Source organism: Callithrix jacchus, chromosome 14, assembly GCF_049354715.1.
Source record: "Callithrix jacchus isolate 240 chromosome 14, calJac240_pri, whole genome shotgun sequence".
NCBI classification, from domain to species: domain Eukaryota; kingdom Metazoa; phylum Chordata; class Mammalia; order Primates; family Cebidae; genus Callithrix; species Callithrix jacchus.
Genome location: NC_133515.1, coordinates 87,393,527 through 87,421,162, shown reverse-complemented (window position 1 = coordinate 87,421,162; position 27,636 = coordinate 87,393,527). Strand labels below are relative to the sequence as shown.

The window sequence follows — 27,636 nt, the reverse complement described above, 5'->3', positions numbered from 1 at the left end:
TGCCTAGACTACAGTATCTTCCTAATTGGTTTCCTTCCACTTTTTTTTGGCTTGGATATACTCCACATAACAGCTGTAGTTTTTAAAATTGTAAATCAGACCTCATTCACCTGCTAAAAGCCCTTGGCCTAGGCCTCTGTGCTTACAACTCCTGCTAGCCTTAATAGCCTCACCTTCCTTTCTTCCACCCATGTTCCCTGACGATTCCCCAGCTAAACTTTATACACATACCTTTCTGATCCTTGAACCTACCAAGTTTATTTGCCATCTTAAGGCATCTGCATTCACTTTTGCCTCTGCCTGGAATGTTTTTTTCTCTAGTTTTGCATTGTAGGCTTCATTTAGCGTTCATAGCAGGTCTTAAATTTCACCTCAGAGGTCTTTTCCATCTCAACTTGCTTTCTGTAACGTAACCCTGTGTAATTGTCTACGTAGCAAAGCAGACAAAATGTAGACTGAAATCTTAGTTGGCCAACTTAATGGTCACCTAGGGATATGGATTTCAAAGTATGAAATCAGGTATCATTCAGCTTTTAATATCTTCAAGCCCTCACTCTGGAAGGGACAGCCACAAGCAGTACGCCACATCCACTGTCTGGTATGATAAGAAGTAAAAATAAACAGATCAGGTGGGAGTTACCTACTCCTGAATTAGATAATTGGGACACCAGTGGCAGGAGGGGAATTAACGGAAGAACTAATGTCCTTCCTGCTTTCCAGCTTCTTATCAGCCTTAGGAATATATTGCCTTAGGGTTTTTGCATCCAGAGAATAGGTCTTCAAGTATGTCTTGGATACCATGCTTTCCTTGTTCAGTCGTTCTGTATTTTCAGCTCACAAATTGAGATTTATATTAAAGTATCTGCATGATAAAATCCTAATTTCTGCATTAAAACTAGTTAATTTGCACGTGTGAATTAGATGCAAGAGGGGTAATACGAAAGTGATGAAGTAGAAAATGTGTTTTATCACTGGAACAGTAATAAAACCAGTGGACAAATGTTTTTATTTAATAACATTGTTTAATAAAGAAACTACATATTTAACAGAAAAGTTGTTAAAGCTCGAAGATAAAGACACATTGAAGGAGAATCCTTTTTAAATCCAATTTTAAGGGAATTCACTTTACATGTAAATCAAGCTGAAAACTCAGGAAATTATTTTGAAGTTTTTCATCACAATTTCTGGGGAACAGAGTTGATCCTATTTCCCCATAGAGGACCAATGTTATTGAGATTATATTCCTATACTAGGATTCAGCATTCAAATAAATCACTAGTCCAACTTCAATGGTGTAGAATTTTACATATTATATATATATATATATACATATCCTAAAAATATATGATTTAAAATACAATTTATAGTTTGACTAAATGGGAATAAACATGGCACACATTAATTATAAAAAATACTTCATGTACTAGAAAGTACACCTGTAAGTAACAGCTGATGTAATGTACGTCTCCTTTATCTTCTCTTCCCTTCTCAATTTACTTAAAGCTAAACTTGGAGGGCTTAGCATCAGATGAAAAGTCACTCTGCCTAGCACTTACTGGACTTGCTGTTACCAGAATACTTTTTCACTTATGAGAAAACTATAGAAGGAGCTTCCTGGTCACTGGCACAAACGTACAAAGAGTTTGTAAGAACTGCTTTTGTCTGCTAAGTCCGTCAAACGGAATGAGAATAAACTGATATTGGTTATTTACTGAGCAGAATGCTATTCAAAGTCTATTTGGAATGCTATCCCAAAAGGTACTGTCTCATAAAGAAACCTAATTTAGCTGGATAAAATAAATCGCAACTGTTTTCACTTCCTTAGGTTGCCTTTTTTTTTTTTTAATTTTTATCCAGGAAGATACCGCATTTAGGTTGGTTTTTGTTGGCTGGTTTGATGTATGGTAAATGGCTAGCTTAGGGTCATGTTTTAGGTTAACCAGAGGTTTGTGGAATATCTTGTTTATTAACAATAGTATTTAAAGAAAAAGCTAGCTAAGGAAAGCTGGTTACCAAATACCTAGTAGGACTGTAGGATAAAAGCATCTAATCCTTTACACCAACACATGATGATGATTTTAAAATAGAATCAGGAATTCAAAAGCCTTCCTAACCAGGTTAATGTAGCACTTTAACAGTACTTGCTCCAGTTCTTATTTAATCAGTGTTATTTTAGGAATTACTCTGGATTAATCTTTGATTTGGTGGCTTGGGGAAGACTGGGTGTGGTCTTTGGGGCATCCTGTCTGTTTAGGCACTGATTATGCTTTCCTAGCAGTCTCTGCCTCACTCTGATTAAGCTCTCCACATAACACTGTTCCTGCTGCAGCTGCTGCTTCCGGTTTTTTAAGTGGCTTTCAGTGGCCGTTAGTTTCTGGGATTGCTCAGTTAGCTGCAGTAATTCCTTCCGTGACTGCTGGTTCTCTCTTTTGATGCCACAGGCGTATTCAAAAAGAGACTGCTTTGCTGTCAACTCCAAGGCCCCGGCCTTCATATTAAGCTCTCTTCTTTTTCTCTTTCCCAGTAGCCTCTTGCTTGTATCCCTCAGTCGTTTCTCCAGTAATCTTTTCTCCTGGAGGAGCTGGGCCTGTACTTCCCGTTTCTTTGCCTCTGTCTCAGCTTGGACTTTCTTTTTCTCCTCCTGTAACGTTTGTATTTCTTTCTCCTGCTTTTCCTTTAACATAGCAATGTCCTTCATTGCCTGCAACTTCTGCTTCAAACTGGATTGGATCTTTTCCTTTTCCAAGAGTTCTGTTTTAAGCACTGACATTTGCTCTGCATATCTGTAGGCTGATTGTTGTCTTCGTCGTTCAATTTCTTCATTTTTTTGTAAATAGCTGTTCCATACCTTCTCGGGTTGCTTTCTGTACTCCTCAGTTTTGTCAGTCAGGTATTCCAGAAATAATCTGTTTTCAGCCTGGACAAGTAACTTTTCATGGTATATCTGCCTGCAGTCTTCCAGCTGCTGGTCCCGCTGGATTTGAGCTTGTTTTATGTGCTTGTTCAGATCGGACATTTTCGCCATTGTCTTTTCTTTAAGGCGTGTCTCCACCTTTGTTAACTTCTCTTGCTTTAAAAGATTGTTTATTACAGTAAGATATGGTGTAAAGGACCTTCTGGGGCCCTTAGCAAATCTGAAAGAACAAATGAGACATTCCTCTCTCAGTTCTTAATTAGGAAATAAGTGCACAACTGTCCTTTATTCATACAAGAAAAGATTTCTGAGCACCCATTATGTTCCGTACATTATGCAAGGTGTGAGGAATACAGTTAGTGGTAAAGGATGAAGGATGTCGCTCATCATTTACAACGTGCGTTCACTACAACCCTGGAAGATATTAACTGAGTTTTTAAAAAGGAAAAAACAGGTTCAGAGAGTTTAAGTGACTTGCCCATGACTCACACCACTAGCAAGTGGCAGTGCCTGTATATGAAACCCAGACCTTATGACTTAACGCTGTTAGCAGCTACAAAGGGCCACAGAAACAGATTGGGAGGTCGGGAGTAGAAATAATTTTCTAGGCTCTTTCATCATCTTTCCTGAGTTTGTGAGAACCCTTCAGTGAGAAGGAAGCTCCTCTCCAGTACCTACTCGTACCTGGAATCCAAGCCTTCATCCTTAAGGTCATGGCAACTGTGTAGTTCACTGAGGACGACTGCTTTGAAGTGAGCGCTAGCATCAGGAACTTGTGCCTGCGAATCGCGGGAACAATGTGCAAGTGCGGGAAGTTCCCGTGGTTTATCCGTGCGGTGCTCAAAGGGTCTCGGCGCTGCCCAGTAACCCTGGAGGCCGCACCCTGCTCCAGTCCCGGCTGGTCCGGCCCTCAAAGGTTTAACCTCCTTGGCTACCGAATAAACCCCAGCAGTTGGTCCTCCAGTGGTTCCGGCCCCCGCTCTTAGCTGGTACGACGTGAGAGGCACTCTCCTCGTTTTCCTGCTGTGTGAGCCCTGCCCTTGGGACCCCATCTCTTCTTGCCCTCCTCCTGGGGACAAGGGTATACCCCTCCTAGGCTATGGAGGTCAGCGCCCTTTTCCTAGCTCCCTACAGCCTTCCCCTCGTTTGCTCAGCGACACCACTTCCTCTCCTCTGTCACTAGTTGGCCCCTTAGCCCTGCCGGACGCTAAGAACATGCCGCTGACACCGCCGCGCCCATTCGCCCGCTCCTTTCTGACGCCTCGGTTCTGTCTTCATTCGCAGCCCAGAACGTCGCGGAAGTTCCTCTAGCCACGCAGTGTCTCTATGGTCGGGTGGGCGGGGCGAGGAGGAAGATGGCGGCGCCCGCAGCTGCAGCTGAGCCCCAGGCTTCTGGGGGTCCGCGGCCCCCAGTGTGTCTGTTGGTGTTGGGAATGGCGGGATCCGGGAAAACCACCTTTGTACAGGTGATGTACACAGCGTGGGTGTAGTAGGGAAGCGGGAAAGGTTGCCTCCGGCAGGCGGAAGGCCAGGAAGAAAGCTAGGGCGGTCTCCGAGGAGTTGGAGGGTACCGGCGCGTGGCTTTCGCGGACTTCCCATCAACTTTAGTTCTTTCCCCGGCAAAGCCTCCTCGGGCCCTAGCCAGGTTAATTAAGGCTTTCTTCTAGGGCACCTTCAGTGCATACTCTGTCCAGGTTACCGCGTTGTACAGGAATTGTCTTGCTGGTAAAATTGCCAGTTTCTCGAAGGCAGGGGCTTACAAGTAACTTTAGAGATTAATACAGTGCTAGCACACAGGTTTTTGGTGAAGATTTGCCAAAGAATTATTTTTTGCACGCCTGTCATGTTTCATTCATTGGGGATATAGTCAAAATGAGGTTGACAAGATTTATTTATGGGACTAAATATTTAATGGCGGAGATGGAGAAAACCCACATACGAAAAATCAAAACAAGTAAACAAGTGACTATGAGTAGGGGAAGCTTTGTTAGATGGGTGATGAAAAAGGGTAGCATTTGAACTAGAAGCTGCAGCTTAGAGGTGGACATAGTGGGTGGATATTTCAGGTAGAAGAAAATCTTAAGTGCAAAACTCTTAAGGCATGGGTGGTAAAGGAATGGAAGTTTTTTCCTGCCCCCTCTTTGTCTTCTTCCAACCCTCTCCCCATATCTCTGCAGAGGCTCACAGGACACCTGCATACCGAAGGCACTCCACCTTATGTGATCAACCTGGATCCAGCAGTACATGAAGTTCCCTTTCCTGCCAATATTGGTGAGTAAACTGGTAACATAACTTGTGTGAAGTGCTTTAAAGAGAGTGGAAAGACTCAAGCCTGCCAGTCTTCAGTGCCTTCTTTTTTCATGTGGTTTTTTTTTTTTGAGACGGAGTTTCACTCTTGTTACCCAGGCTGGAGTGCAATGGCGCCATCTTGGCTCACGCAACCTCCGCCTCCTGGGTTCAGGCAATTCTCCTGCCTCAGCCTCCCGAGTAGCTGGGATTACAGGCATGCGCCACCATGCCCAGCTAATTTTTTGTATTTTTAGTAGAGACAGTGTTTCACCATGTTGACCAGGATGGTCTCGATCTCTTGACCTCGTGATCCACCCGCCTCGGCCTTCCAAAGTGCTGGGATTACAGGCTTGAGCCACCGCACCCGGCCTTCATGTTTTTTTTTTTTTTTTCTAAACTATCTACTTTCATGTCCTTTGGATTTACTTGAGTTCCTAAACATCTTAGGCGTCTTTCTTTTTCTTTTTTTTTTTTTTTGAGACAGTTTCTGTCTCCCAAGCCAGAGTGCAGTGGCATGATTCACAGCTCACTGCAGCCTCAACATCCCAGGCTCAAGTGATCCTCCCACTCAGCCTCCTGCCACCATGCTGGGCTAGTTTTGTTTTGTTTGGAGAGACAAGTCTTTTCATGTTTCCCAGGCTGTTCTTGAACTCCTGGGCTCAAGTGATCCTCCTGCCTTGGCCACGAAGAGTGCTGGGATTACAGGTGTGAGCCACTGTGCCCAGCCTAATTCTTTTTTAAAAGTCACGTCTGCATTGCTTATGTGTTGCCCTTGTCAGTAGTAGGCAATTAGTAAGATTTTTTTTTTTCCCCTTTGATTTTTGCCTTCCTTTTTCTAGGCATGTTAAAGTTGTATAAAACTTTTCACTTTGTGGAGACAAAACTCTCTACCATAACTTTAGAGTTAGCCCTAACATTTTTTTTTTTTTTTTTCGTTTTTTATCCCTTCACATTCTTAGTGAATTACTTGGCATTTATTCTTTGTAAGGAAGGAAACCAGTTTGAAAGTGGAGAAGGTGGTAGAAGAGAATGGTTACAAGAGAAGGCTAGAAACCTGTTTTACTTTCTTGCTAGTAGGGAGTGTATACGTATTACATTCCAGTTAATTCTTTTTCTTCTCAGATATTCGTGACACTGTGAAGTACAAAGAAGTCATGAAACAGTATCCTTTTCCACATCTACTTTGGTGTTGACTCCTTCCTGGCTTTTTGTCTGTGTATTTTGTGGCTTCGAAAAAGTGTTTTTGCCTTTTCCTTGTAAAATATACAAGCAAAAGAGGATGGAAGCTGACTGTGGGAGAGGTGGGTGATCAGAAATACTATTTCAGCTTCAGATTTTAGTTTTCTTACCATCTCCCCAGATGGCAGGCAGTTGTAATTAAAGAGCAGAGAGTACGATATGATAACTGATAGCTACCTGGGTCCCATAAGGTAGTATTGCCTTGGAGGATCATCTGTTGGTCACCACCTCTTTAGACTGGGAAACTTGGAAATGACTGGGGTTAGTTGGATTAATTCTTAGTAAATTGCTGTGTGAAATATGTACTCTCTCTGTAGGCAAGTCTAAGTAGGAAGACTAATTATAATCTTGATTTATTTATGAGGATCAGGGCCAGAGGTATTATATAGGTGGCCTTAATGGCCAATGCTAGTGTACTGTCACTCCCTGATGCACCTGTATTACTATTTGGCCACTTTGCTTTCTTCTTTTTGCCTGGCCATTCCTAAAATCTTAAATGAGTGAGCCAGACCTTGATAGTGAATGTTTCCCTGTGGTTAGGGTTGTGTGGTAGTCAAGGATTAGATTGCCAGCATCCATTAATGGAACACTAATTCCATAATGCCATTTGTGTGAGTGATAGCCTAGGTATGAACTTTATAAACTAACATGTAAGCAATTTCATTCCTCAACTTGGTGTCTAGATATGGACTTGGGCCGAACGGTGGCATAGTGACCTCACTCAATCTCTTTGCTACCAGATTTGATCAGGTATGCCTGTCTTTAATATATTAATAGGGCTATGTAAAAGTCTGTGACTCTTAAATGCCTTAGCTTGATCACATTGGTAAAGAAGAGTAGCACACCTGACCATAAATATAGAAAATGAGTAGGCATTTTGTCAGACAGAGAAGTAGACTATGAGAAGATGATCAGTATTGTCAGACTCTTCACATTTTATATTTGTGATAGGTGATAAGAATCCAAAAGACCTGGGTTATTTTCTTGGCTTGTTCTTTGCTTGTTGTATAGTACCCTGAAGCTGAGATGGGACTATCTGGGAGTGGGATGGACTAGCAGTCATGGAATGGAAAGATAATGGGGTATTTTACTTGTGATAAATGTTTGTCATTCTTAAGGTTTTCTTTATCACCTACTTCCATAAGAGTGTTTTATAATCATTGAGTTTTTTTACTCTGATGTCATGCCATGACACAGGCTGTTAAAATTTTCTTTTTTTTGCACTCTGTTGCCCAGTCTGGAGTACAGTGGTGCAGTCTTGGTTCACTGCAACCTCCACCTCTGGGTTCAAGTGATTGTCCTGCCTCAGCCTCCTGAGTAGCTGGGCCTACAGGCAGGCATCACTACGCCTGGCTAATTTTTTTTTTTTTTTTTGAGACGGAGTTTTGCTCGTTACCCAGGCTGGAGTGCAATGGCGCGATCTCGGCTCACCACAACCTCTGCCTCCTGGGTTCAGGCAATTCTCCTGCCTCAGCCTCCTGAGTAGCTGGGATTACAGGCACACGCCACCATGCCCAGCTAATTTTTTGTATTTTTTGGTAGAGATGGGGTTTCACCATGTTGACCAGGATGGTCTCGATCTCTTGACCTCATGATCCACCTGCCTCGGCCTCCCAAAGTGCTGGGATTACAGGCTTGAGCCGCTGCGCCCGGCCAATTTTTTGTATTTTTAATAGAGATGGGGTTTTGCCCTGTTAGCCAGGATGGTCTCTATTTCCTGACCTCGTGATCCACTTGCCTCGGCCTTATGGGCATGAGCCACCACATCGGCCCATGGCTGTTAACATTTTGGCCAGAGATACAACTTGACATTGACAGATCAAAGTCTTCAGCTTCTCAGGTCCTTGGGTTGTGCCCCAGGGTGGTATTGCAGTGCTGCTGATGTGGCTGTGCTGCCTTAGTTCAGCCTGTTTATCCTTGTTGTCCTAAGATTGCGAATATTCAGTAGGTGATTGAGGGATTCAGTAGATAATAGTGCCTGTGAGGTATGCCACCCTGGAGAGGGCCCTGTGATTTTGTGCTGAAATCGGAATTTATTGTCATTGACATCTTTTTCTTTTAGGTGATGCAATTTATTGAGAAGGCCCAGAACGTGTCTAAGTAAGTGATTTCAGTTTAACACCCATTTATTACTCTGTAGTTGACATATTTCTAGGCCTAATGGAGGATCTGGGATACCATCAACCTCTGAAAGGGTATAGATTGAGGAGAAACCATTAGGAGTGAAAAAAAAAAGTTCAGCAAGAAAATCGTTAAGACGCTTTAGCGTATAGATCTAAATTTAATATCATTCCATCCTCAATTGCTTTGATCCTCAATTTACATGGTTTCTTAGGAAGTATTTTGAGACTGTCTAAATTCAGTTGTCCACCTGCCTTCTCTTGGGAAACCATGCTTGTTGCCATTAAAGTCTCTGAAATACCTTTCTAGTCTTATTTAAATAAATATAGTCCACATGGTTCACAGAAAATTTTTTACTTTAAAAAGTATCAAAATAGGAAATATTTGTTCTTATGGTCATTACCAACACAGTTAGCTATTGTTCAAGGTTTTTTAAAAAAAGTAATTTATAAAAATTCAAACCATACATGATATTTACAAGATAAAACTATCGCTCTGATTTCCACTACAAGTAATGCCATTGTTCAGTGACTAGCATTCCACAATTCTACATACATAGTTAAAAGGATGAATGGATATTTTTACAAAGATGGGGTACTGGAGGTAGCTTTTGTTTTGTTTGTTTTGAGACAGGGTCTTGCTCTGTCGCCCAGGCTGGAGTTGAGTGTAGCAATCTCAGCTCACTGCAGCTTCTACCTCCCTGGTTGAGGCGATCCTCCCACCTCAGCTTCCCAAGTAGCTAGGACTAAAGGTATGATCCACCACACCTGGCTAATTTTTTTTAAATCTAATTTTTGCTCTATTGCCCAGGCTGGAGTGCGGTGGTATGATTTCAGCCCACTGCAACCTTCGCCTCCAAGGTTCAAGTGATCCTCCTGCTTCAGTCTCCCAAGTGGCTGGTATTACGGGTGCCTGCCACCATGCCTGACTAATTTTTGTATTTTTAGTAGAGATGGGGTTTCACCATGTTGGCCAGGCTGATCTCGAACTCCTAACCTCAAGTGATCTGCCTGCCTCAGCCTCCTAAAGTGCTGGGATTACAGGTGTGAGCCACCATTCCCAGCTATTTTGTGTTTTTTGTAGAGATGAGGTTTTGCTGTGTTGCCTAGTCCTGTCTGAAACTTGTGGGCTCAGGCGATCTGCTTGCCTCAGCCTCCCAACGTGCTAGAATTATAGGTGTGAGCCACCTATAATAAGCCTGGCCTAGAGGTTTTTTTTTTTTTTAAACAACAGCTTTATTAAGATATCATTCGTCTGGGTGCGGTGGCTCATGCCTGTAATTCCAGCTTTGGGAGGCTAAGGCGGGCGGATCACCTAAGGTCAGGAGTTTGAGACCAGCCTGGCCAACATGGTGAAACCCTGTCTCTACTAAAAAGGTACAAAAAATTAGCAGGGTGTGGTGGTGTGCACCTGTAACCCCAGCTACTCGGGAGGCTGAGGCAAGAGAATTGCTTGAATCTAGGAGGTGGAGGTTGCAGTGAGCTGAGATTGAGCCATTGCACTCCAGCCTGGGTGACAGGGCAAGACTCCGTCTCAAAAAAACAAAACGAAACAAGATATAATTCACGTACCATAAAGCTCACTCGTTGCAAGTGTATGGTTGTTTTAATCTGTTCACAGAGTTGTGTGTTGATCATTACTATGTAACTTCAGAATATTTTCATGATCCTAAAAAGAAACCCCATACTCATTACCAATTACTCTTTATTTTCCATTCCTCTCAGTCCCTAGTGGCTACCCATTTTCTATTCCCATTGGCAATACGATTTCTCCACAACCAGTTCCTCTGTAACCTCGCCAACATTTGTTGTTGTTGTTTTTGATTATAGCCATTCTAGTGGGTATTGTTATCTCATTGTGGTTTTTAACTTTTATTTCCTTAATAACTAATGATATTGAGCATCTTTTTAATGTACTTATTGGCCATTGGTATATATTTGTAGAAATGTCTATTAAAATTCTTTGCCAATTAAAAAATATTGATATAATTTTTAATTATATCAAATTAATTCACAAAAAAGTCAGTACATTTCATAAAAATAGCTTTACTGAGATAATTCACATACCATACAATTCACCCATTTGAAGTATATAATTCAGTGGCTTTTAGTATATTCATAGAATTGTGCAACAATCACCACAGTCAATTTTAGAAATTTTAATCATCTCAAGAAGTAACCTGATATTCTTCAGCTAGCACTTCCCTATCCCATTCCTCCCATTTTTCTACCTCTGTTCCACACACCACACTCACCCCACCCTAAGCAACCAGATATTTCCCAAGAGATTTACATCCTATTTTTGCTTCTTTCATTTTTAATGCATTGTGTTTCTGTAACTATAATAGATTCCCCTGTGATCATTTGCAGCAACTTATGGTCTGCTGTTCCTGCCCATTAACGTGAATATTGTTCATTGAACAAGGTGTAGGGGATCATCATGTGTAGTTTGAGGGCAATAGGAGGAAGTTAGATTTGGCAGTGTGAAGAGCTTATTCCAGTGTTGGATAACCAGATGTTTATCGTCTTACATGACGGAATATCCTTTAGCATAACACACATAACACTTTTTTAATGATCTTTCTTGACATAGATATGTGTTGATTGACACACCTGGACAGATTGAGGTATTCACCTGGTCAGCTTCTGGGACAATTATCACTGAGGCCCTTGTGAGTATTCTAGGACTTGCTACTGAGAGTAGCTAGAGGGGCTAGACTGAGTGAGAATTTATTTTTAATTGCCTTGGATGTTATATGACAGGGAGTTGTAGAAGCTCTGCAAACCCTTCCCAAAGTGGTTTTCCCTTGCTAAGGATGGTAGAAAAAGAGTTTGAGGACAGGTTGTGAGCCCTCTGACCAAGGCTTTGATTATTTTGTGGCTTTAGGCATCCTCATTTCCAACAGTTGTCATCTATGTAATGGACACATCAAGAAGTACCAACCCAGTGACTTTCATGTCCAACATGCTCTATGCCTGCAGGTAATTGCTTATTGGTGGGCAGTGTTCCATCAAGGTACAAGGCCTTTTTCTCTTCTTCTTCCTCTTTGTTTTTGAATCTGGTTGCTTATCCCTGGATTTATGCTCATTCATATTTGCTATTCAGTTGAGTGGCTGTGAGTTGAGGAAGGTCAGAGGAGAAAAGAGGCACATGTGCTGTTGGCGTTCCCTCTCAGTACGCTCTGATCATCCTCCCTTATTGTTACAAAAATAGGTGATGTATGAATATGAGCTGTCTGATAGTTGTTCCCAGTTGAATAAAATCCAAGTGTAAATAGAACAGAGTCCTCTGGACTGGGTCTGTCATCCCAGCAATTGGGAGGCCAAGGCGGGAAGATTGCTTGAGCTTGAGAATTTGAGATGGGCTGGGCAACAAGACTCTACCTCTACAAAAAATTAAAATTAGCCAGCATGGTGGCACGCCCCTTTAGTCCCAGCTACTTGGGAGGTTTAGGTGGGAGCATTGCTTGAGCTCAGGTGGTTGAGGCTGTAGTGAGCCATGATTGTGCCACTGCACTCCAGCTTAAGGCAATAAGACCCTGTCTCAAAAAAAAAAAAAAAAAAGGAAGAAGAAGAATAGAGTCCTCTGGCCTGAATGATTGCTGATAGAGTGAAATTGTAACATGAGGAGATACCACGAATAAGAGAATTTATCCATAATTGTAAAATGCACAGGTAGCCAGGCATGGTGGCTCATGCCTATAATCCCGGCATTTGGGGAGGCTGTGCTGGGAGGATTGCCTAAGCCAAGGAATTTGGGACCAGCCTGGGCACCATGGTCAAACCCCCATCTCTACTAAATATACAAAAACTAGGCATGGTGGTATGTGCCTGTAGTCCCAGCTACCTGGGAGGCAGAGGTGGGCGGATTACTTGAGCCTGGGAGGCCAGACTACAGTGAGCTGTGATCATGTCACTGTACTGCAGCTTGGGCAACAGAGTGAGACCTTGTCTCAAAAAACTAAAATGCACAAATTTGCCCCAAATGTGGCACCATTAGCAGAGGAAGGGCATGCTTCACTGGATATTAGTGCATTAAGACTGAGGAGCAAGGCAGACAGTTATTAAAGCTCAGGGAATTTAATTTTAAGGGTACACAAAAGCCATCACCAACATTTGTCTCTTCTAATATGACAAAGGATGTGCCTTTTTGTTGTATGCAAGAAATATTGATCCAAATAGAAATCTGAATATTGACAGCATTATTTTATTTTCATATTGTTTATTTATTTATTTATATATTTTTTGAGATGGAGTCTTACTCTGTCGCCCAGGCCTGGAGTACAGTGGCATGATCTCAGCTCACTGCAATTTCCACCTCCTGAGTTTAAGCGATTCTCCTGCCTCAGCCTCCTGAGTAGCTGGGATTACAGACACCCATCACCATGCTTGGTTAATTTTGTATTTTTAGTTGAGATGGGGTTTCACCGTGTTGGTCAGGCTGGTCTCAGACTCCTGAGCTCAAGTGATCTGCCTGCCTTGCTTGGTCTCCCAGTGTGCTGGGATTACAGGTATGAGCCACTGTGCCCTGGCCCATTTTTATATTAATTGTTTAAAAGACAATTATTTGATTTGTCTGATAGTGGTAATCATTTCTTTAAAAAAATAATTATTTTTTTATAATCATTTCATGATTAAACATACAGTTTAAATATGTTTAACTGTTTAAATATGTTAAACATACAGTTTAAACATACTGGTAATCATTTCATGATATAAACATACAGTTGACCCTTGGACAATTTTGGGGTTAGAGGAGCCAGCCCCTTTGGTATGGAAGACCTAAATATAACTTTGACTCCCCCAACATAATTACTAAAGGCCTACTGCTGATTGGAAACCTTGCTGGTAACATAAACAGATTAACACACATTATATATATTATATACTGTATTCGTATAATAAACGAAGCTAGAGCAAATAAGGGGAAGATATATTAACTATTCATTAAGTGAGGTAGGTCATCATAAAACTCTTCATTATCATCATCTTCATTTTGAGTAGTCTAAGAGAAGAGGTTGGTCTTGCTATTTCAGGGCCGGCAGAGGTGGAAGAAAAGCTGCATACAAATAAACCTTTCAGTTCAAACCCATGTTGTTTAAGGGTCAACTGTGCATCAAAATACCCTGTTACACACCTTAAATCTATACAATTTTTATTTGTCAAGTACACCTCAGTAAGGCTGGGGGTAGAAACATTTAAAAAACATTACTTTACAGATTGGAAAAAATTTTGATGTTCTTTTCCCAGCCTTACTGAGGTATAATTCACAAACAAAAGTTTTATCTATTTACGTGTCATTTGTAAAGCATAAAGGAGATAATACGTATAAAAGTGCTTGTTAGCGCTGTACCTAGATCACCCAGGTTGAGTATCCCATATCCAAACATTTGAAATCTGAAATGCTTCAAAATCTGAGACTTTTTGAACACTGACATGACACTCAGAGGAAATGCTTATTGGAGGATTTTGGATTTTCAGATTTGGGATGCTTAACCAATAAGTATTTACAAATATTCCAGAATCTGAAATCCAAAACACTTCTGGTTCCAAGTATCTCAGATAAGAAATTCTCAACCCGTAATCGGTATTCAATAAATGTTCATTTCCTTCTCTGAAAAATACCAATTTGATAAAAAACAAAACAGCAAGTTCAATACTAGGGCATTATTACTTCAAATGAGAGTGCGAGTGTGTGTGTTGTTTCTGGGTGGTGGTTATTTTCCTGTTGGGAGAGAAGATGTGAGTGTTATGTAAAATGGATAGGCTGGGCGTGGTGGCTCACACCTGTAATCCCAGCACTTTGGAAGGCTGAGGTGGGTGGATCATGAGGTCAAGAGATTGAGATCATCTGGGCCAATGTGGTGAAACCCGGTCTCTACTAAAAATATAAAAATTAGCTGGGCGTGGTGGAGTATGCCTGTAGTCCCAGCAATTGAGGAGGCTGAGGCAGGAGAATTGTTTGAACCAGGAGGCAGAGGGAGCCAAGACTGCGGCACTGCACTCAAGCCTGGTGGCAGAGTGAGGCTCCATCTCAAAAAAAAAAAAAAAGATGACTGCTTTTTAGATTCTGAACTCATTCCCCTTCTCTTAGTCCCAACATGCCGACACTGGATGAGCAAGAGCTTATGTGCTTTTTAAAATAACATCTCAATGTTTGGTTTTCAGCATCTTATACAAAACCAAGCTGCCTTTCATTGTGGTCATGAATAAAGTAAGTGTATTTTTCCTGTTGTGATTCACCATTTTTCATCAGAACCTTGTGGTTAGAAGGTTTGGGTGGGTCAGAGGATTATTTCAGATGCTGGAGACCAGATTCAGGCTTTACTGAAACAAATTCATAGGCACTTTGAGAAAATGAATCAATCAAATTGAATAAGTAATTGTTACTAACTCTTGTCTAAAACTATTTTAGGTAAGGTAGAGTAGCCCCTCAACCATAGTGTGTAGATTATCCCTCAGAGTCAAGACTGTAATTACGAGAGGGACAACTAGTCTACTGGGAGTGGCAATTAAAAAACACAAAACTTCCCTGTTGGTTGATGGCTAGGATGCAAGAGACCTTTTGACTTCAGAGCCTGGAATATGCTGGTGTCCATTCTGGCCCTGGTTACTTGGCAATGGATAGTGGAGGGTCAACTAAGAGAATACACATCTTCATTTAATTACGATGACTACACAATGATGGTGTTTCTTTGTGGCTTGTTGCAATGGAGGGGAAATAGAAGCAGAGCAAGAAAATAATATGGATGATATGCTCTTTGCTGTCACTACTTAATTTAAATAATAAAATTTGCCTTTGTTATCTCTGGTTTCTCATAATTGACTTCTCTCTGGTACAGACTGACATCATTGACCACAGCTTTGCAGTGGAATGGATGCAGGATTTTGAGGCTTTCCAAGATGCCTTGAATCAAGAGACTACATATGTCAGTAACCTGACTCGTTCAATGAGCCTGGTGCTAGATGAGTTTTACAGCTCACTCAGGGTAAATTTTCTCTCCTGCTTACACTGACGGCCTCTCCAGATTACCTGTTAACCCACAGAACTGGCTTTGAATCTGGCTGAGAAAGGAAGCTTATTACCTATTGAAAAATAACTTTTAAATCATTGCTTATTAAAAATTGTAGAGTGTACAAGAATAAGATAGGGACCCCAACTTCTGTTTTATATTTGGGAGAGAAGGCTACACATAGAATTAAAACATACGATATATTGTAGTAAGTACTTTAAGAATGATTGGAAGTTGGGCTTGATGGTGAGGCAGCAGATCAAAATGACCGATTTTGGAGGTTGTAGCATTAGAGGTATGCTTTGAAGAAGGGTAAGATTTATGTAAGCAAAAGCAGAGCGAGTTAATTGCCCAAGCAAAGGCATAGACAAAAGAATCATAGAAAGTGATTTGGTTTGGTTTGTTAGGGAATAGATAATAAGTCTTGTTAATTTTTCAGTTCTAATTATATCTTTTTTTTTCTTTTTTCCTTTGGAGAGGATCTTGCTTTGTTACCCATGCTGGAGTGCATTGACATGATCACAGCTCACTGCAGCCTTGAATTCCTAGTCTCAAGGGATCCTCCTGCCTCAGCCTCCCAAAGTGCTGGGAGTATAGGAGTGGACCACTGCCCTCAGCCCATATCTTTCTTTTCCAATTTTTTATTTCCCATGGACTTATTTCCATGACTTTTTTTTTGAGATGGAGTTTCGCTCTTGTTACCCAGGCTGGAGTGCAATGGCGCGACCTCGGCTCACTGCAACCTCCACCTCCTGGGTTCAGGCAATTCTCCTGCCTCAGCCTCCTGAGTAGCTGGGATTACAGGCACACACCACCATGCCCAGCTAATTTTTTGTATTTTTAGTAGAGACGGGGTTTCACCATGTTGACCAGGATGGTCTCGATCTCTTGACCTTGTGATCCACCCGCCTCGGCCTCCCAAAGTGCTGGGATTGCAGGCGTGAGCCACTGTGCCCGGCCCTCCATGACTTTTGAGTAGGTGTGCTGTTTTGTTCTTTTTTAGCCTGGCTTTTTGCCAAAAACTTCTCAAAGTATAAATCTCTTTTCATTAAGATTTTTTGACACTTGAACAAGTTAATGTACATCATTAAGAAATATACAGTGGTTTTTATGATGCTTTTTGGCAGGTGGTGGGTGTCTCTGCTGTTCTGGGTACTGGATTAGATGAACTCTTTGTGCAAGTCACCAGTGCTGCTGAAGAGTATGAAAGGTGAGGATAAAGGAAAATTCTATTGATGACATTTTAATAAGCTACAATTCTGATATGATAGCAGTTTTTCCAGGAAAAGCATTAAATTTTCATGATGGATGTATTATATTTGCCTTGCGTATGTGTATTGAATCAGGCCACACTTAGAAGTAACAAGTTCCCTTTAATTTTTTTTTTAATAGAAGTATAAATCTTCACTCTATTGAGTGATTAAGAGCGGGCATCATCAGACTTTTCTGTAAAGAGCTAAATAGTGATATCTCAGGCTTTGTGGACCATACAGTCTGTTGCAACTGCTGACTTCTGTCAGTATAGGTCAAAAGTGTCTTTAGACAGTTTGTGAATGAATGGGCTTGGCTGGTGTTACAGAAAAACGTTATTTATGAAAACAGGTAGTGGGCTGGATTTGTCACTGAGGTTGTTGTGATGATTGAGAAAACATGTATACAGCACTATCACAATTACTAACAAATAGCAAGCACATTTTATAATAAATGTTATAACCATTGTCATTGTTAATACTGGAATTCCATTTAACTAAAGGAAAGTGGAGTCAGAGCACCTATATGCTTTCCTTGGGCCCGTGGCATGATAGCCAGCTTATTAGCATGTGTCTTTGGCTTCATATTTTGCAAGATCCTAACAACCACGTTTTGGTTTTCAGGCATGTTATTTTGATTTTGATTCATTAGACATAAGGATGTTATCAAAACCTTAGCATAGACTCTTTCCTGTCTCCTTTCATTTTTGTTATGTTATGTAAGGTACATAATTTTATGTTGCATGTCCTCAGCTCAGCAGGCTTACCTTTTACTTATCTCAGCCTTTTATCTCCAATGAATGATGAGCTCCTCAGTCATGTTCTCACCAGTATTAATCTTTCCAACCCAGCAGTCAGATTGCATCTCCTAGTTCCAAGGTGGGAGCAAGCACCTTGGCTTTTAATTCCGTTAGGTAGACTCTGTCAGTGACTAAGATTTGTTACTTCTGATATATTATTATTATCAGAATACTAGAAAAATAGAGGAGATAAGGGGCAGTGGTGAGTGGTTAGGATTGATGATTAAACAGTGGAATTTAGAAAGTGTTTCTCTTTGCAGGGAGTATCGGCCTGAATATGAACGTCTGAAAAAATCTCTGGTAAGAAGGGAAGCCATTTGTATATTTTAAAAGGGACATTAAAAAAACCAGCTCAATCCTGATGACATAAGGGCTTTTGTTTTGGTTATTAATGTTTCTTTTATTTAATTAAAAAACTTTCTGTGGCTTTACTGAGGTATAATTGGCTAATGAAGTTTCCTGTATCTTATAAATACTTGTTAATTTAAATTTGTAAATTTGTATGTATGTTGTCTGGGTACAGAAAGGCTCCTTAATTTTTCTTCCTTTTCAGAGGTCAATTTAAAGCTAGTTGTAGAATTTTGTTTAAGAATATATTGCCAGGCGCGGTGGCTGAAGCCTGTAATCCCAGCACTTTGGGAGGCTGAGGCGGGTGGATCACGAGGTCAAGAGATTGAGACCATCCTGGTCAACATGGTGAAACCCTGTCTCTACTAAAAATACAAAAAATTAGCTGGGCATGGTGGCGCGTGCCTGTAATCCCAGCTACTCAGGAGGCTGAGGCAGGAGAATTGCCTGAACCCAGGAGGCGGAGGTTGCGGTGAGCTGAGATGGCGCAATTGCACTCCAGCCTGGGTAACAAGAGTGAAACTCCGTCTCAAAAAAAAAAGAATATAGTGGTGGTTCACAACTCCTTTTTCTGTTAGTGAGAAAGGATCTCAGTCTGTTGCCCAGGCTGGAGTGCAATGGCACAATCATGGCTCACTGCAGCCTCAACCTGCTGGGCTTAAGTGATCCTCCCATCTCAACCACCTGAGTAGCTAGGACAGCATGTGTGTACCACATCCCTGGCTAATTTTATTTTGTATATTTTTTGCACAGACAGGTCTTGCTATGTTGCCCAGGCTGGTCTCAAATTCCTGAGCTTCTGTGATCCTCTCCTCTGGGCCTCCTGTAGTGCTGGATTACAGGCATGAGCCACCACACCCAGCCTTCTCTTATCGCAAATGATCAAGTGTCCTGCTTCCCTAGGCTCGTTGTGTCCTGTGTCTCTGAGCCTTCCTGTTATTTCTACTTCAGAGTTTTGTGTTTTTTCCCCATATAATAAAGTTTATTGTATCTTTTTTTTTTCATTTTGTAGCCTGGGGATGAATAAAAAGTAATGCTTTCTATCTAGGCATTTTCCCTAGCCCGTTTATATGTTCCAGATCCACCCTGGACTCAACTCAATAGTTTGGAATTGAGGGTTCTTTTGAAATGTTTTTGTGTTCAGTTTCTGAATCCTTTAAATCAGTGTGTAGAGCCCTCCAGTCTGAACTTCTGCTGTAACCCAGGTTTATGCTGCTTAGTGTTTCTCTCCTGATACCAGATGTCCCTTATCTGCATCAGTTTTTATGTAGCCTCTGTATGTGTATAATTCTTCATCTCCACTGAGAAGTCTGGCATCTAATTTGGGGCTCCTTTTTGAATATGATGACATTTTTCTCTGTATATACAGGCAAATGCAGAAAGCCAACATCAGAGAGAACAACTAGAACGCCTTCGAAAAGATATGGGTTCTGTAGCCTTGGACACAGGGACTGCCAAAGGTATTGGAGGTCTTCTTGGTGTTAGGAACTAAAAAAAGGTTACATTTATTTCTACTCAGCAGGATTCTATTTATGTATGAGAGAGAAAAAGATAAAGGAAATATGGTTTTAGACATATATATATATACACACACACACACACAACACATATGCATACATATATATTAAAAATAAAGGATTTGGAGAGGCAAACAACTAGAAATTTTATACAGCTATACCACTTTGGATTCCTCTTTCAGGAAGTTTTTGCTTTACTCTGGCAATACACTTAATATGTGCTGTGGGGTTGTTTGTTTGTTTCTAACACTTTTAATCCTCCCCAATTTTTAAATTTTTTTCATTAAAAAAAATTTTTTTTGAGTTGGAGTCTCGCTCTGTCACCCAGGCTGGAATGCAGTGGCACGATCTCGGCTCCCTGCAACCTCTGTCTTCTGGGTTCAAGCAATTTTCCTGCCTCTCCTGAGTAGCTGGGACTACAGGTGTGTGCCACCATGTCTGGCTAGTTTTAACATTTTTAATAGAGATGAAGTCTCATGATGTTGTCCAGGCTGGTCTTGAACTCTTGGCCTCAAGCAGCCCTCCTGCCTTGACCTCCCAAAGTGTTGGGATTATAGGCATGAGCTACTGTCCCCAGCCCACTTTTTTTTTTCTTTAACTTGCTTTGGTGAGCAAGGACTATTTACTTTTATGACTGTACCATGTTGTTTTTTTTTTTTTTGAGACGGAGTTTCGCTGTTGTTACTCAGACTGGAGTGCAATGGCTTGATCTCGGCTCACCGCAACCTCCGCCTTCTGGGTTCAAGCAGTTCTCCTGCCTCAGTCTCCTGAGTAGCTGGGACTACAGGTGCGCACCACCATGCCCAGCTAATTTTTGTATTTTTAGTAGAGACGGGGTTTCACCTTGTTGACCAGGATGGTCTCGATCTCTTGACCTCGTGATCCACCCACCTCGGCCTCCCAAAGTGCTGGGATTGCAGGCGTGAGCCACTGCGCCCGGCACCATGTTGTTTTAATTATGTAATTATGTTCAATATCTGCTAGGTCACATTCTCCTCATAATTTTTATTTGGTTGTCCTTACATAGTCTTCCACATGAACTGAGTATCAACTTTAGTCCCCTAAAAAGCTTTTTGGTATTTTTGTTGGGATTATATTATATTCATAGTTAATTTAGGGAGAAGTGACATCTCTATGATGTTCAGTCTTGTTACCCAAGACCATGGAGTGTCTTTGTATTTGTCAGGTCTACTTGTATCTTTCAAGAATGTTTATGGTTTTCCTCATGGTGGTTTTCCGTATTTCTTTTTAAACCATTTTTGTTATTTTAGCCAACCTTTTTGACCAAGAGTTTTTGCCTGTTTGTTTTTAATTTTTTTTTAAACAATTCATTTTTATTTGAGACAGGGTCTTGCTTTGTTACCCAGACTGGAGTGTAGTGGTGTGATCTTGGCTCACTGCAGCCTCTGCCTCCTGGTTTCAGGCTATTCTCCTGCCTCAGCCTCCCTAGTAGCTGGAACTATAGGTGCCTGCCATCATGCCTGGCTAAATTTTGTATTTTTAGTGGAGATGAGCTTTTGCCATGTTACCCAGGTTGTACTTGACCTCCTGGGCTCAAGTGATTTGCCCACCTCAGCCACTTAAAGTGCTGAGATTACAAGTGTGAGCCACTGCATCCAGCTTGAAATTTATGTATGAATGTATGTTTGCTGTGTATTTATTTTTGAGGCAGAATCTAGCTCTGTTGCTAGAGTGCAATGGTGCAATCTTGGCTCACTGCAACCTCTGCCTCCTGGGTTCAAGTGATTGTCGTGCCTCAGCCTCCCAAGTAGCTGGGACTACAGGCTCGCGCCAACACGCCTGGCTAATTTTTGCATTTTTAGTAGAGGCAGAGTTTCTCCATGTTGGTGAGGCTGGTCTTGAACTCCTGACCTCAGATGATCTGCCCGTCTCAGCCTCCCAAAGTGCTGGGATTAGACATGAGCCACCATGACCAGCTGACTTTACTGAATTTTCAAAAATTTTTTGAGTTAGTTTTATCATTGGCTCTCCAGGGGTTTTTAGGTTAGTTTTCATTTAGCATGCCTTCCACCCTGACCGCTGTATGTTGATTAACTGCCCTCAAGATTCTGGTGCAAGTCTCTTGTAGCTTAGTGGGATCCTGCAACCAAATTGACTGTACTTAAAAGAAAAACTCCATTTATTTATTTATTGTAATAAATGGGGGCCAGGTGCGGTGGCTCATGCCTGTAATCCCAGCACTTTGGGAGGCCGAGGTGGGCAGATCAACGAGGTCAAGAGATCGACACCATCCCGGCCAACACGGTGAAACCCCGTCTCTAGTAAAAATACAAAAAAATTAGCTGGGTGTGGTGGTGCACGCCTGTAGTCCCAGCTACTCGGGAGGCTGAGGCAGGAGAATTGCTTGAATCCGGGAGGCCGATGTTGCCAGTGAGCTGAGGTTGTGCCACTGCCCTCCAGCCTGGCGCCTGGAATGAGACTCTGTCTCAAAAAAATAAAATAAAATAAAATAAAATAAATTGGGGATAGTTTTTTTTCCTTCTTATCAGCAACACTAGCATTTTTTTCTTCTGGGACATCTTTCTTAAAGGAGTGATGTTTCTGTTCATGAAAGTTATTGCTATATTGAACAGCAAAGCTGAAAACAGACTGGGTTTACCAGTTAAGTGATCTCATTTGTGCCATCCTTGCTGCAAACCTTAGCAAAATACATTTTCATGTGCCACAGTCCTTTAGAATCATTTCTGAATATGTCAAGTGATTGTTACAACTGCTGCTACAAAGGGTCTGCTGTGCTCCGCTAACCTGTTGTAGGGTGGGAGAGTTTAAGTAAATCATTTGAGGAAAGTCAAAAGTATAGTTGCATAATTGTTAGTTGGGTACAGAAATGAAGCATTTACTGTCAGCATGTCCTGTCATCCTCCTTTCTCACAGGCCCCTTGAGATTTGTGCCAGTTGATGTTGCTGCCTCTGGCCACCCTTATTCCCTAGCCGAGCTCTCACAAGCCTCAAAGGCTCCTGAAGAGAGAGTGGCTGTGTCCTCCCATGGTAGTAGTGAGTTGACTAGATTTTTCTTCTGATTACTGGAGCTCAGCCCTTATTAGTTTTTCTGAATAGAGAATTTTACTTGTATTAGTGTATTTGATTTTCTATTTTTCCCCTACCTCCTCTTCTTAAATAATACCCTGGCTCCTCAATATCATTTCAGCCTGTATTTTCTGCAGACCTTCTCTGAACTTACATTTCCACCAGAAGGCTTCCTTAGCACTCCACACTTTCACTGTGACTCACCAGCACACTGGATCTGTTCAGGTGTTTTTAGCTTTCATAGGAGAAACCATCACTCCTTCCAAGCTGTGAGCCAGTAAAAAGAATGATGCTACTACTAAGACAAGCTTCTTAAAAATTATTTCCCTCAGCTTAAAAAATGGGACTCCTAGGGCTGTTTGCCTTATGAAAGCACTTTGTGAACTAAGTATAGAAATGTTAAACGGTATTAAGAATACATTTAGAAGAGGTAATCCTGCATTTACCTGTATCATGAGAACTTTCATCCTGCCAGTTTATGATCATAGTTATTAGTGATTCCAAATCAACTTTTGAGAAGGCATATGCACTCATAGCTGTTTTCACTGTAGACAGCTTATCTCCTGTGCTGGACCCTTCTGAATTGATCCTGACTCGAGGAACCTTGGATGAAGAGGAAGAGGAAGCAGACAGTGATACTGATGACATTGACCATAGAGGTGAGAGGAGCTGAGGTGGCTCATGGCAACACAGCATCTGCTTATCCTCACATTGTTTCCCCAGGAGTTTCTTATTGTTAAGCATGTAACCAGTAATAGTGGGGGAGAGGAGATGGTAAAGGATACCGCACCAGAAAAGAGTTTCCTATATTGAAAGTTCCTGTCCTGCCTACTGGAGGGTTAATATTGAGCTGATTATAGACCTTTCATTGGTCTTGTGTCTCCTTATCTTTAGGTCCTAACTTGGTTTGAGGAATCCAGGACTTTTGTTTGTTGTTATTAGGATTTTGTTTTAAGAATACGTAAGGACTGGGTGTGGTGGCTCATGCCTGCAATCCCACAGCTTTAGGAGGCCAAGGCAGGAGGATTGCTTGAGTCCAGTAGTTCTAGACAATCCCGAGCAATAGTGAGTCCCAGTCTCCACAAAAAAGAAAAAAAAATGGCTGGGCGTGGTTGCTCACAGCTATAGTCCAAGCTGCTTGGGAGGCTGAGGTGGGTGAGTTGCTTGAGCCCAGGAATTTGAGGCTATAGTGAACTATGATTGTGCTATGGCACTCCAGCCTGGGTGACAAAGCAAGACCGTCTCAAAAAGAGGATTATATAGGTGGTATGGACTATGATAGCATGGCTCTGAAAACCCAAATTCCACTTGGCATGGTTTTATGGACTGTGAGCAGAATCTGATTATTATTTTTTGAGACAGAGTTTTGCTTTTTCCCCCAGGCTAGAGTGCAATGGTGTGATCTCAGCTCACTGCAACCTCTGCCACCCAGGTTCAAGCAATTCTCCCACTTCAGCCTCCTGAGTGGCTAGGACCACAGGCGTGTACCACCACACCCAGTTAATTTTTTGTATTTTTAGTAGAGACAGGGTGTCACCATGTTGGCCAGGCTGGTCGCGAACTCCTGACCTCAAGTGATCCACCTACCTTGGCCTCCCATAGTGATGGGATTACAGGCGTGAGCCACCACACCCTGCTAGAATCTGACTCTTAAAACAACCACAGGCTGGGTGCGGTGGCTCATGTCTGTAATCCCAGCACTTTGGGAGGCCGAGTCGGGTGGATCACCTGATGCCAGGAGTTCGAGATCAGCCTGGCCAATATGGCAAAACCCTGTCTCTACTAAAAGTACAAAAAATTAGCCAGGCTTGGTGGTGGGCACCTGTAATGCCAGTTACGTGGGAGACTGAGGTGGAAGAATTGCTTGAACCTGGGAGGCGGAGGCTGCAGTGAGCCGAGAGTGCACCATTGCACTCCAGCTTGAGCAACAAGAGTGAAACGTGGTCTCAAAAAAAAGAAACAACCACAAGATTAAGGTCTAAACTATGACCAAGAGCAAACCTTGGCCAGGCATTGTGGCTTATGCCGGTAATCCCAGCACTTTGGGAGGCTGAGGTGGGTGGATCATGAGGTTAAGAGTTCAAGACCAGCCTGGCCAAAATGGTGAAACCCCATGTCTACTAAAAATACAAAATTAGCCAGGCGTGGTGGCGAGCACCTGTAATCCCTGCTACTTGGGAGGCTGAGGCAGAGAACTGCTTGAACCCAGGAGGTGGAGGTTGCAGTGAGCCAAGATTACACCACTGCACTTCCAGCCTGGGTGACAGAGTGAGACTCCGTCTCAAGGGGAGAGAAAAAAAAAGCAAACCTCCTTGTTCTTTGGCTGGGTTTTATATGTAAATTGCCCCATTTAATCAGATTTCTTAAGATGTAATTTACCAACAGTAAAACTCAACTTTTTGAGTACATAGTTTGACGAACTTTAACAAACACATACTTTCTTGTAACTACCATCACAGTTGAAATGTAGAACATTTACCCGACCCCTGAAACTTCCTCATGCCCCTTGTTTTTCAGTCCTTGTCCTAAATACCCAGAGCCTGGCAACCACTGACTGATACTGCCTTTTCCAGAATGCCATACAAATAGAATCACAGTATTTAGCCTTTTGCATTTGACTTTTTGGACTCAGTAGTATAGTCTGTCCATGTTGTTGCATGTATCAGTAATATGTTCTTTTTTTATTGCTGATAGTCCATTATTGTGGATGTACCACAGTTTGTTTATCCATTCCCCAGTGGATTGATATTTGCGTGGATTTTAGCTGTTATGAGTAAAATGACTATAAACATTTCCAAATAGATCTTTGTGTAGACATATGTTTTCATTTCTCTTGGTTAAAAATACCTATAAGTGGGACCTTATTTTAACTACTATGAGGGAGTTATTCTTTATACATAGAAACATTTTGGGCAGCATGATAAAGCATGCTTCTAGGAGACATTTCCTCTTTGAGAAAGGTGAGTACTTAGTTTTTTAGAAGTAACATACTTTTTCTGATGGATGGGTGATAGGGGCTCTAATCAGTTTTGTCTAATGAAAGAGAATTGAAAAGGAATTGTCCTTTTTTCCTTGCAGTTACAGAGGAAAGCCACGAAGAGCCAGCATTCCAGAATTTTATGCAAGAATCAATGGCACAATACTGGAAAAGAAACCACAAATAGGACACCCTAGGACATTTCACTTGTTTCCAGAAGTCCAGAATTTTGGACCTCTGTGTGAAAGAACTATCCTTACCTCTGACTGGGGGCTACTATAAGGGACAATTTTCTTCAGGGTAGCAGAGTTTCTCTTATTAGAGAAATCTTGTGACTCAGATGAAGTCAGGGCGAGAAGACCCTTGGACCTGGCAGGTTAATGCTGATTATTCCTTGGCCTTTCCCCTGTATTTATGCAAGGAAGGATACACTAAGCTCATATTCTTCCAGCCCTACAACTTCAAGTTTTATCATTTGAACTCAAGTACTTTGGCTGCTGAGGAATGGAATCAAAAGAACATAGTCTCCTGGTGACCACTTCAGATCTCTTTTAGGCTGGATATATAGCCTCTACTTCCTCCACCCTCCCCCCCAGCTTCGTGCCCTTGACCCTGCACCATCAGTTGCCCTCCTATTAGTAGCCAGGGAAAAGGGAAACATGAGTTTGTCCAGAACAGCGGCAGAGTATTCTTGGCAATCCACCAACGTTGGTATGAAATATGCCTCACACTGTATAGCTCATTATAGGACGCCAGGTTTGTTGAAAGTGGGCAAGACATGATTAATGAATCAGAATCCTATTTCAGTGGTTACTTGGATAAAGAGTGTTTAATTTTAACTTTGTTGTAAGACTACTTGTCATGATTTCAAATTAGAAAATTATGTAATTGTGAATAGATTCACTTCTGTTCAACAGAGGCTTAAGGCCACATGTCCAAAGTTTTCTCAATAAGGAGGTGATATTTTACTAAAGTTTCCCATGTGCACATACTGAGTAAATACAGAGCGAGGCCCAGTTTGTATTGTACTCTGAACTTAATGAAAAGTCTCCTTGGTGATTTACACAAAGGCCATGGATTTAGGTTAGAGGCACATTTCATACATAACAGCCATTATAAAGGTTTGCCTTGCCTCCACATTTTGAAGATACAGTATCTTCAAACAGTACATTTCTTTCAGGGAATTCTATCTCTGTGAGTCAGTACTCCAACTTAGTGGTTCTCACAGTATGGACCAGGAGCATCAGCATCACCTGGGGAATTGTTCAACTCACCTCTTAAAACCTGTGAACTCAGAAACCCTTGGCGTGGGGCGGGGGGCAGGGGACAGGCAGCAGGGGGCAGGGAGCGCCTAGCAGTCTGTTCTAGTAAGCCTTCCACGTAATTCTGGTGCATAGTAGCCTATGACATAATTCAAGACCAGGTGACTCTCAGATACTAATCCTCACATCATTTGTCTTCTCAAATTACTTTAGTCTTGACCATCTGGTGCCTGTTCTGCAATTAAACATTCTGCAGCAATAAAAGTGTTTTATTATGAAGTATTAATTTCAGTGTTCCATACTTAGTGGGAACCAGTGGTCTCAAAATTTGAAACTATTCTTTTTTTTTTGAGATGGAGTTTCGCTCTTGTTACCCAGGCTGGAGTGCAATGGTGCCATCCCGGCTCACTGCAGCCTCCGCCTCCTGAATAGCTGGGATTACAGGCACGCGCCACCATGCCCAGCTAATTTTTTGTATTTTTAGTAGAGACGAGATTTCACCATGTTGACCAGGATGGTCTCGATCTCTTAACCTTGATCCACCTGCCTCAGCCTCCCAAAGTGCTGGGATTACAGGCTTGAGCCACCGCGCCCAGCCGAAACTATTCTTTAAGAGGAGAGCATTCGCAAAGGAAAACTCAAGCATACTTGGTTTTTCTCTGTAGTACTTTTGAATGCTTTATCTTTCTTAGTAACTTGTCTTCCCTATGCTTTAAGCTACGAAAGGGTAAGGGCTGAGTCTTAATCATCTTTGTATCCCTTGCACGAGACTTAGCAAATAATTGGTACGCAATGTTTGCTGAATGAAATACATTCTCAGATGGCTACTTTATGGAAACTGGCTAATGGCCACTTTCAT

At 41.8% G+C, this 27,636-nt stretch overlaps 2 protein-coding genes and 1 non-coding gene across 4 annotated transcripts; 1 reads left to right on the top strand and 2 right to left on the bottom strand.

Annotated features, from left to right (window-relative positions):
- Positions 1-1,830: 1,830 nt before the first annotated feature.
- CCDC121 (coiled-coil domain containing 121) lies at positions 1,831-4,211 on the bottom strand. Its single transcript, XM_002757917.6, has 2 exons — positions 3,599-4,211; positions 1,831-3,134 (listed from the first exon to the last, which is right to left on the bottom strand). Exons 1-2 carry the CDS (start codon positions 3,964-3,966, stop codon positions 2,180-2,182), a joined length of 1,323 nt encoding a protein of 440 aa, XP_002757963.1. The 5' UTR covers positions 3,967-4,211; the 3' UTR covers positions 1,831-2,179.
- A 48-nt stretch (positions 4,212-4,259) lies between these two features.
- Positions 4,260-27,056, top strand: GPN1 (GPN-loop GTPase 1). 2 transcript variants are annotated; one of them, XM_002757925.7, is made up of 14 exons: positions 4,260-4,380; positions 5,092-5,185; positions 6,326-6,365; positions 7,126-7,192; positions 8,505-8,542; positions 11,156-11,234; positions 11,450-11,544; positions 14,731-14,776; positions 15,405-15,551; positions 16,703-16,785; positions 17,886-17,925; positions 19,343-19,433; positions 23,090-23,197; positions 25,617-27,056. In XM_002757925.7, the coding sequence occupies exons 1-14, from the start codon at positions 4,270-4,272 to the stop codon at positions 25,700-25,702; spliced, it is 1,125 nt and encodes a 374-aa protein (XP_002757971.2). In that variant the 5' UTR covers positions 4,260-4,269; the 3' UTR covers positions 25,703-27,056. The 2 variants fall into 2 exon arrangements, with proteins under 2 accessions (XP_002757971.2, XP_035128850.1); XM_035272959.3 differs by lacking the exons at positions 11,156-11,234; positions 11,450-11,544.
- Positions 18,978-19,084, bottom strand: LOC118147604 (small nucleolar RNA SNORA36 family). The gene has a single exon (XR_004734046.1). It is a non-coding gene; the product is annotated as a small nucleolar RNA SNORA36 family (small nucleolar RNA).
- Positions 27,057-27,636: the final 580 nt, after the last annotated feature.

What these genes read in the sequence shown, in the direction of transcription:
- CCDC121 (XM_002757917.6), bottom strand. Translation starts at nt 3,966, where the DNA reads ATGGGGTCCCAAGGGCAGGGCTCACACAGCAGGAAAACGAGGAGAGTG. An exon ending in GATGAAGGCTTGGATTCCAG is followed by an intron (nt 3,135 to 3,598) that starts GTACGAGTAGGT and finishes TTGTTCTTTCAG; the next exon opens with ATTTGCTAAGGGCCCCAGAA.
- GPN1 (XM_002757925.7), top strand. Translation starts at nt 4,270, where the DNA reads ATGGCGGCGCCCGCAGCTGCAGCTGAGCCCCAGGCTTCTGGGGGTCCG. An exon ending in TTGCTACCAGATTTGATCAG is followed by an intron (nt 7,193 to 8,504) that starts GTATGCCTGTCT and finishes TTTTTCTTTTAG; the next exon opens with GTGATGCAATTTATTGAGAA. An exon ending in GGACACAGGGACTGCCAAAG is followed by an intron (nt 19,434 to 23,089) that starts GTATTGGAGGTC and finishes TTTTCACTGTAG; the next exon opens with ACAGCTTATCTCCTGTGCTG.